The 10,332-nt window shown below is 38.0% G+C and overlaps 1 protein-coding gene across 1 annotated transcript in view; it reads left to right on the forward strand.

Moving 5' to 3' along the window:
- LOC124553423 (protein SON-like) overlaps positions 1-7,320 on the forward strand; it is a 33,138-nt gene extending 25,818 nt beyond the window's left edge. The window contains exon 2 of the mRNA XM_047127286.1: positions 6,843-7,320. Coding sequence (XP_046983242.1) covers positions 6,843-7,320 — 478 coding nt within the window. The remainder of the gene's footprint in view (positions 1-6,842) is intronic.
- Positions 7,321-10,332: the final 3,012 nt, after the last annotated feature.

The raw sequence follows: 10,332 nt of genomic DNA on the forward strand, positions 1-10,332 counted from the left end.
ATGTTGATATGAGTGATGTGAGTGACTGAAAGTGATGAGTGAATATAATTTTAGTTTAATAAGAGGATAAATAGTAATATGAAGAGAGGTAAATGGAATATAAGATGAGAAAAGGGTATTATTATTATTACTATTGTTGAAGTAAAAAAAGTACATGATGATGAATAAGAGGAATATATATACATATATATATATATATATATATATATATATATATATATATACACATAATGCTGAGGAATAAGTATATGTTATTTTGTGAAGAATGAATAATGGATAGGTGAGAATGTTATGAGTAACTGAGAATTTTTGAGAGGAGAGAAACTAGATTTGAACGCTATATCACATGTACTCATGGAATACAGAATGAAAGTAGTGGAAAGATTATTATTTATTGAAAGATTGGTATGCCTGAGATAAAAACTTATGTGATGTCTCATATATTCTTATAACTAAAGGTGAAAGTATAGATTTATGTGGAAAGAATTATTTACAACAGCCACTGTTGGAAATATACCAGAAGATTTAAATCTATAACACTTTAACACTAATCTAATGGGAACTTGTAATGAAATTTTTGGAGTTATGTAGGCTTGACACTTCAGATTGGAAGAATTATTTAAGAGAACATATTTAGCAGTCATCTAATGACATAATTAAAGGTCATCTACTGAACTGAACTAATGCACCATTAAATAGAAAGGAGAATAAGGAGAAAACAAAACGTCGGTCCTCTGTTGCGGCTCATACTTTCATCCATCCAATAGAAAAATTTATACATGTTGATGAAATATTTGACATTATATAATTCATGATTATCTGACAGTATGGAGAGACATACACACATTTATTTATGAATAGAATTTTACAGGTACCATAAGGTAAATACAGAATGGATATACAGCATGGAACGCAGCAGCAATTATCTAAGAAGATTTATTCATTTATTAAGTAAAACATTTATTTATATTGCTTGATACTCATGAAAGGAAGGAGATGAACTACACAAACTTTATAGGAACTTGATTGACTTGAACTAGATATATACATATATATATATATATATATATATATATATATATATATATATATATATATATATATACACTTACCACACTGATGTACGTGCTTGTAGGATCCTAAGATGTTTAGAGGGTCACCGCTCTTAGAAACGGTAATAGAGGGGTACCACTCTTAGAAACAGCAATAGTGGGGACACCCACACTTAGAAACGGTATTAGGTATAGGAACTTTTACATTATATTAAGTTAACATGTATTTTATTCATCATATTTTATTTTGTGTAGTCCACTGTAGGAGATGACTTTACTAGTATTTATGAAGTAGTTAGCAACCATCCCATGAACCTATCCTCCTACAGAGGGCTGTCTTGAAGCTTGAAATACGCGTAAATTTTATTCCAGGAGGCAAGATGAATTTTAAGTTGAATATTCTGGCGAGTTGCCACAATTATCTTCAAATGTTGCAAGTGTAACGAAATGGAAAGAAACAAAATAAGAAAAGAAAAGAAAAAAAGAATGAGCTAACAAATAAAATGTATATTTCAATCTGAATGTAATGTAATTCACATGTCAGCACAATGATATTGAATGTAACGTAAAAATTTACTATATTTTTCATTTAATTCTGTATATGTACTATATGACAACAATGTAACTATCTTATGTAATGATTAATTGTAAATATTTGTATATTTATGTACTTACTATATCATGAAATGTATTTTAAAGAGATATTAATGAACTGCAAAGGACTTGTGCATGTAGCACATGATTCATATAAATGGAACTGAAAATGCAAAGAACAAACCAACATGATGGAACACTTGTCAAGAAATATTTACGTAGTGTCAATATGCCTTGAAGTGTATGGTGTAGTGGAACCAGGCAGGTCTTCAGGTTGGTGTAAAAGACAAGCTGATCACCTGTCGTAGGCAGTGAGGTGTTTCCTGCGCCCTCATTGACCATTTATACCCCAATAGACACCACCAAAATTCGACTGCTGGAGATCACAATTTCATGTTGACACATTGAACAAACTTCGGATTTTCTTCCATTGTAAACATGAATCATGTGAACTGAATTCAAACGCTGTGCTAAGCATCGATAATACGTTGCAATTCTAAGACATTAATGTTACAACTCCTAAAGAAGATACACACCAAAAAGACTGTATACAAAGACTGATATGCAAAGAGCATTTTGCTCAGAAATGTTTTCTGTAATATGTAAATTTCTTATTTTCTCATATATATGTATCTATATAAATTTTCTATACTGCCACGCTCTCTTGCAGAGCGTGTCAGTAGAGGAGGCATTGTAATGGTACTTTTAACTTCCGCACCTCCGCCAATACAAAGATATAATTTACGATCGCACATGGAGAAGAGCGCAGCGCCAGCGACCGATTTTTATAAATAATTTTGTTCGTCTTTATATTTTTGCGTAGGTTTTTTGTTTTTAACAACTAATTGATTACACTCTCTCTCTCTTGTCTTCATACGAAAGACGTATAATTTTCGGCGATGTGTTGAATGTGCTTTTTGGGTGGAAATTAAAATTACATTACAAAGTGAGGATGTTTCAATAGTGATTCGAGGTGGTTATCGCCAAATTTGTAAATTGATCATGACAGTGACAACTTGAAGAAGTTTTTCAACAGACGGACAAAAGTGAAAGACGAGTCGTCCTACAAGAGAAATTATGAGGACAGCCATGAAGACTATATTGTAATTAATACTGCGTATTTAACAAGATTATAAGGTAAATTTCAATTAGTTTTCTGATGCTATTTCCGTACAGTCGCTTTTTGTAGTGTTGCCGACCCAGTCTGCCATGCACAGTCAAATTACAGCATGATCTCAATCAATAATAAGTCCGCCTTATCCGTAACTGAAACCACCAAAATTCAAGACATCAATCAGATTTTCTATTTTATATTTTTCACGGCAGAGCCCCGAGGATGAAAGGGAGCACTACATTGTGAATCACCTCCACTGGGTGTAGTCTGTGTTTTCTGTCAACTATTGGAGGGATCTTCGACATATTATAGTTAAAACAGAGGCTAACTCTCCGAAATTTGGTATAGAATTGGGTAGGGATTCCAACGGGTTCTGGAGCCTTCCTCATCTTAGAACACCTCGAACACTAATATCTGTATGATTCATCTTTGCAATGTGTAACGTGACATCCTTCTCTAGCTTTACTTTTCCTCCATAGCAGTTGTCGATACGAATACTATTTTTCGAATTTTGAACGTGTCAGGTTTATATGAGTTGCTTTTCTGAAAACTTTCACATAATTTCATACAGAGTATTTTATATTTCAAGCTAAAATGTATGAAAATGAATTACTTTATAGAATGTTTTACTCTATGTTATAACCCATAAGTACTAGTTCTGAGAGCACAGTTAATTTATTTTTTTGAAGCATTTGCAATCACGAAGTATTGGCATACTTAAAATTTATATTATTAACTATGTAATACTGTACTGGCTATTATGTTTATTTCTGGCTTCATTTATGAAATAATTATTGAAAGTAATGATGTAACAGAAATTAGTAGAAATGCATTTATTATGAAAACTTGTAAACCCTTTGTACTATAGTTATTTTCCACAGAGTGTGCGAGCCGTAAGCATGCCTCTGATACGATTGGACGTATTTTTGTATTTTGTGTGAACAATGTAATTTCGGCTTTGTCAATGTGACCAAAAGGCTGTGTGATAAACCAAAATGTGAGGAAATAGATTTACATAAAAATAAAAATTCTGCAACAAAAATCTTCAAATTTATTTACATCAATCGAACCGTGAGGACCCAAAATGTGATATTTTCAGCTTCAGAAATCAGACCCCACCCCACAGACAAGACGAATAGGAGCCAACTCTATATGACAAGCTAAGAAAACAGAAAGTTTTTAGTATTCTTCGACCCTTTCAGATTTTTCATAGAAGACTACGCTTATTTTGGACAATTGCTGCAAGTAAGATAGAGGGGCGTAGATTAGAAGTGGAGTGAGAATTAAACTGGATTTTCATTTGCAAATGAACATCTGAAAGAGAAATATTTCTTCTTTTATTTCGCTACTCTCAATTTCAGCCTCTTTATCGTGTATGAGTGGTTGGAGAGTAAGTTTGGTGCCATTAACAGTCTTTACATGTATGACCAAAATTTTTTTGGGTTTTGTGAGAGATCTCTTTCAACGTTCCTCTTCAGTAGGCGTTGAAAGCGTCATGCATTGCCCTCTCGGCAAAAATGTGTTTAATTTAGCAACTCTATCTGTAGACCGAATCTTTGTTTAACGTTTATTATGCAGTAGTCTGTTTCTTTAGACGTTTTTTGCTGGGGTTGTATGCTGTGGAGTGCGTTTCCCACGATGAAACGTTATACTAGGTACATATCTATCGAACACATGGTCAAGTAATCTTATAAACGTGAGCCAGAGTGCTTCAACATGCTTAGAATTCCTAATTGAGATACAACGTTGCTATCCCACCAACTGCCAGAGATCGAAAAAGGACCTGAGTACTCAGGTGTTAAACTCCAAAGAAGTCTGCCCTGAATGTCGTGTGACAGTGTTCATGACTCTAACTCTCCAGAGGGCCTCAAACACTAACTGGTGGAAAAGAAATGTCACAGTGTTGAAGAGTACTTCCCACATTAAATTTGTGTATATTGTTATTAGTAATCATTGATGTTAGAGCATAGGGAAAAAGGTAAGGAAGTACATGATAATGAATGTTTTCTTTTGTGACATAGGCTATATTGCGTATACACCTTGTAATCCTACAGGATAAAATAAAATTCGATACAATTCAGTCCCCCTCCATGAACCATGGACCTTGCCGCTGGTGGGGAGGCTTGCGAGCCTCAGTGATACAGATGGCCGTACCATAGGTGCAACCACAACAGAGGGGTATCTGTTGAGAGGCCAGACAAACGTGTGCTTCCTGAAGAGGGGCAGCAGCCTTTTCAGTAGTTCCAGGGTCAACAGTCTGGATGATTGACTGATATGGCCTTGTAACAATAACCAAAACGGCCTTGCTGTGCTGGTATACCGAACAGCTGAAAGCAAGGGGAAACTACAGCCGTAACTTTTCCCGAGGGCATGCAGCTTTACTGTATGGTTAAATGACGATGGCATCCTCTTGGGTAAAGTATTCCAGAGATAAAATAGTCCCCCATTCGGGTCTACGGGCGGGGACTACTCAGGAGGACGTTGTTATCAGGAGGAAGAAAACTGGCGTTCTACGGATCGGAGCGTGGAATGTCAGATTCCTTAATCGAGGAGGTAGGTTAGAAAATTTAAAAAGGGAAATGGATAGGTTAAAGTTAGATAGAGTGGGAATTAGTAAAGTTCGGTGGCAGGAGGAACAAGACTTTTGCTCAGGTGAATACAGGGTTATAAATACAAAATCAAATATGAGTAATGCAGGAGTAGGTATAATAATGAATAAAAAAATTGGAGTGTGGGTAAGCTACTACAAACAGCATAGTGAACACATTATTGTAGCCAAGATAGACACAAACGCCAAGCCTACTGCAGTAGCACAAGTTTATATGCCAAGTAGCTCTGCAGATGATGAAGAAATTGATGAAATGTATGATGAGATAAAAGAAATTATTCAGGTAGTGAAGGAAGACGAAAATTTAATAGTCATGGGTGACTGGAATTTGAGAGTAGGAAAAGAGAGAGAAGGAAACATAGTAGGTGAATACGGGTTGGGGGTAAGATATGAAAGAGGAAGCCATCTGGCTGAATTTTGCACAGAGCATAAATTAATCATAGCTAACACTTGGTTCAAGAATCATGAAAGAAGGTTGTATACATGGAAGAACCCTGGATATAATAAAAGGTATCAGCTAGATTACATAATGGTAAGACAGAGATTTAGGAACCAGGTTTTAAATTGTAAGACATTTCCAGGGGCAGATGTGGACTCTGAAAACAATCTATTGGTTATGAATTGTAGATTAAAACTGAAGAAACTGCAGAAAGGTGGGAATTTAAGGAGATGGGACCTGCATAAACCGACTAAACCAGACGTTGCAGAGAGTTTCAGGGAGAGCATAAGGGAACAATTGACAGGAATGGGGGAAAGAAATAGAGTAGAAGAAGAATGGGTAGCTCTGAGGGATGAAGTAGTGAAGGCAACAGAGGATCAAGTAGGTAAAAAGACGAGGGCTGTTAGAAATCCTTGGGTAACAGAAGAATTATTGAATTTAACTGATGAAAGGAGAAAATATAAAAATGAAGTAAATGAAGCAGGCAAAAAGGAATGCAAACGTCTCAAAAATGAGATCGACAAAACTGCTAAGCAGGGATGGCTAGAGGACAAGTGTAAGGATGTAGAGGCTTGTCTCACTAGTGGTAAGATAGATACTGCCTACAGGAAAATTACAGAGACCTTAGGAGAAAAGAGAACCACTTATATGAATATCAAGAGCTCGGATGGAAACCCAGTCCTAACCAAAGAAGGGAAAGCAGAATGTAGGAAGGAGTGTATAGAAGGTATATACAAGGGCGATGTACTTGAGGACAATATTATAGGAGTGGAAGAGAATGCAGATGAAGATGAAATGGGAGATACGATACTGCGTGAAGAGTTTTACAGAGCACTGAAAGACCTGAGCCGAAACAAGGCCCCGGGAGTAGACAACATTCCATTAGAACTACTGACAGCCTTGGGCGAGCCAGTCCTGACAAAACTCTACCATCTGCTGAGCAAGATGTATGAGACAGGCGAAGCACCCTCAGACTACAGGAAGTATATAATAATTCGACTCAGCTCAATTCAGTTCAGATTCATCTCTGCTCAGTTCAGATTCATCTCAGCTCAGTTCAGATTCATCTCAGCTCAGTTCAGATTCATCTCAGCTCAGTTCAGATTCATCTCAGCTCAGTTCAGATCCATCTCAGTTCAGTTCAGATCCATCTCAGCTCAGTTCAGATCCACCTCAGCTCAGTTCAGATCCATCTCAGCTCAGTTCAGATCCATCTCAGCTCAGTTCAGATCCATCTCACCTCAGTTCAGATCCATCTCAGCTCAGTTCAGTTTCATCTCAGCTCAGTTCAGATCCATCTCAGCTCAGTTCAGATCCATCTCAGCTCAGTTCAGATCCATCTCAGCTCGGTTCAGATCCATCTCAGCTCAGTTCAGATCCATCTCAGCTCAGTTCAGATCCATCTCAGCTCAGTTCAGATTCATATCAGCTCAGTTCAGATCCATGTCAGCTCAGTTCAGATCCAGTTCAGAAATATACAGCTTCTCTTTCCCTAAATTTAAAAGATTCCTAGCCCAACTGACTGTAGCTGAAACAGTTAAGCCTTTGACATTACAATTGAAACAATTTAACCCACTGCAATTACCTTAAGTTCAGAACCCAAGAGCTCATTTCTCCAAAGTTTTAAATGGTGAGATGATTCAAATTTCACTTGTTCTAAAATTATAATGGTGAGAAATTCACTTATCCTAAGTGTAATATGACAGAGAGCCCTCTGGTTGTCAGACCTAGATCGCTTATACCATACTGTATAGCTCTCTGGTGTAGCTAGTACAGTTGGCACATGAGACACTATGTTTGGGATGGGGATAGGAGAGGTAGGCACTCACGCCTTTATTTAGACAGCAGGAAGGGCCTCCAGGTCGCAGTCTCAGGATGCATCAGAAACCACGCTGTGTCCTGTGTGCCCACTGAGCCATGCTGCTCCACTGTTGGAACCTCCCTGACTGTCAAAGGCAGCACATGCTGCACACCCACCTGTGAGAGGCACCACTCAGGCCAGCTGCCTCTGTGCAACTCAGAGCTGCTGCTGCCATACAGAACCTCCAACATGCTCTGCATTGCTTCTCATAGTCTACTGGCCAACAGGCAGGAAGGAGTCCTGTGCTAACAGGAGTATCTCTGCACGCTGCAATGTAGGTAAACAGCTGTTTGGGGACAGGCTGAGTATAGTGCCACAGTAGACTACACAACTCAGAATTTCAGATCCAGACAGTTTCTCACCTCTTTTTCCTCTGGAATGCATCGCTTTCAGACAAACTTTTTCTGATGTCTCAACCAAGTCTCAGTTTTACAAGTAGTGTGCAACCAGAATTGACGATTATGGCTGCACACTACAGAGCTGCAGCCAAAGAGAGAATCTTCAGCGCTCAAGTGGGTCACATGTCAAGTCGCATAACAATATATCATCTAGGTGACTCACAGTGCCCACATTAGTACACCTATTGTGATGAAGTGGCACCACACACTAACTCTAGGTGCATGCCATGCTCTTAATCCAACTACTTGTCCTTCTGACAGAAACTGTATTAACCTCAAAGAGATTGATTTCAAGTTAGTTTTACATTTTATTTCATACGTTATACTGTCCACCAGCGTTCCATATGAATATTCCAGAAGAATTTGAATATGTTAATACACTTTAGCAACGACTTTCAAGCAGCTATAAACCATGATTTTCGATTGTGAGGCTAGCTCTCCTTCACTCATTCTTTCCATACACTATTCTTGAATGGATCAAAAGAGAGTGTGGGGGCAGTAGCCACCCTACGTCAGCCTATGCTGACTCTCCCATATGCTGACTCTTCCATCACTACCTTTTCTTCAGTACTACACAATGCCATAGTGCCACTGCACTGCACCTGCTTGTATTACTGGAGTTTCTGCCTCTCAATCTATTGTAGACACCCCTTTACAAGATAGGCTGTGCCATCATCTCCTAAGTATTTCTCTTTCCCTGAACAGTCCCTAGACCCTATGCTAGCCTCAATGTTTGACAGTGTGAGAAAACGTCATCGTTCCGATGGCCTGACAGTGAAATTAATCATACTTTGCTCTCATTTCCCAGTATGTAGATGAAAAGAACACATTGAAGGCCTCTATGAGGGGTAGGGGTTGTTGGCTGATTAGGTGATAGAAGAAGAAGAAGCAGGAGTTGATATAGAAGAGAGGGGTGATACAATATTAGAATCAGAATTTAAAAGAGCTTTGGAAGATATCTCTAAAATCACTGGGGGAAGTGGCAACAAATCGACTGTTCACACTGGTATGTAGAATGTGTAATACTCACGATATACTGTCTGACATTCAGAAACCGGTATCCACACCATTTCGAATTTCGCAAGAGTCAGTAACTCCGAGAATTCACCTTAACAGCTCATGTGTCCAAGTTCTCAACAGGAATAGTATGCAGAAGATTGGAAAAGAAAATTGAGGATCTGTTAGATGGTTTATTTTTAGGAAGGATAAAGGCACAAGGGAGGCAGTTCTGATGTTGCAGTTGATAAGGGAAGTGATACCGAAGAAAATCGAGACATTTTCATAGGATATGTTGGCCTAGAACAGGTATTCGACAATGTAAAATGGTGCAACATACTCTCAATTCTGCCAAAGATATGGACAAGCTACATAGAATAACAGGTAATATACAATACGTACAAGAACCAAGATGAAGGCTAAGTCTGGAAGACCTAGAATGACGAAGTACACAAATTAAAAAGGATGTAAGACAGGGGTCTAGTATTTCATCGTTGCCGTTCAATTCATAAATTGAAGAAGCAGTGATGAAATAAAAGAAAGGTTAAAGAGTGGGACTAGAATTCAAAGTGTAAGGATATTGATAATATTTGCTAATAGTAGCTCTATCCTCAGTGAAACTGAAGAAGAATGACAGGATCTGCTGAATGGAATAAACAATCTACTGGACTACAAGATATGAATTGAGACTAAATCGAAGAAACGCGAATACAATGAGAAGTAGCACAGATGACAATAGCAAGAATAGGTTATCACAAAATACATGAAGTCTAGGAATCTACCATCTAGTCAGCAAAATAACCAATTATGGACATAGCAAGGAGGACATAATAAACAGACCGGCACAGATAAAAAAAGACATTCCTGGACAAGAGAAGTCTGCTAGTATCAAACATAGATCTTAGTTTGAGGAAGATTTATGAGAACGTACAATTCGAGCATGGCATTATATGGTAGTGAGACATGGACCGTTGGAAAACTAGAACAGGACAGGATCAAAGCATTTGAGATGTGGTGCTACAGAAGAATGTTGAAAATCAGGTGGACTGATAAGGAATGAGGTGGTCATCCCCAGAAAATACAAGCAAAGGAATGTATGAAAAACACTGACAAGATGAAGGGAAAGGATGATAGGACATCTGTCAAGATATCTGGAAGTAATTTTCATGATACTGGAGGGAGCTGCAGAGAGTAAAAACTGTAGAGAAAGGCAGACCTGACTAATCCAGTAGGTTGCGGTTTCTACCTAGTAGGTCACAGGTTTGATATG

This window comes from Schistocerca americana, chromosome 11 (assembly GCF_021461395.2).
Source record: "Schistocerca americana isolate TAMUIC-IGC-003095 chromosome 11, iqSchAmer2.1, whole genome shotgun sequence".
NCBI classification, from domain to species: Eukaryota; Metazoa; Arthropoda; class Insecta; order Orthoptera; family Acrididae; genus Schistocerca; species Schistocerca americana.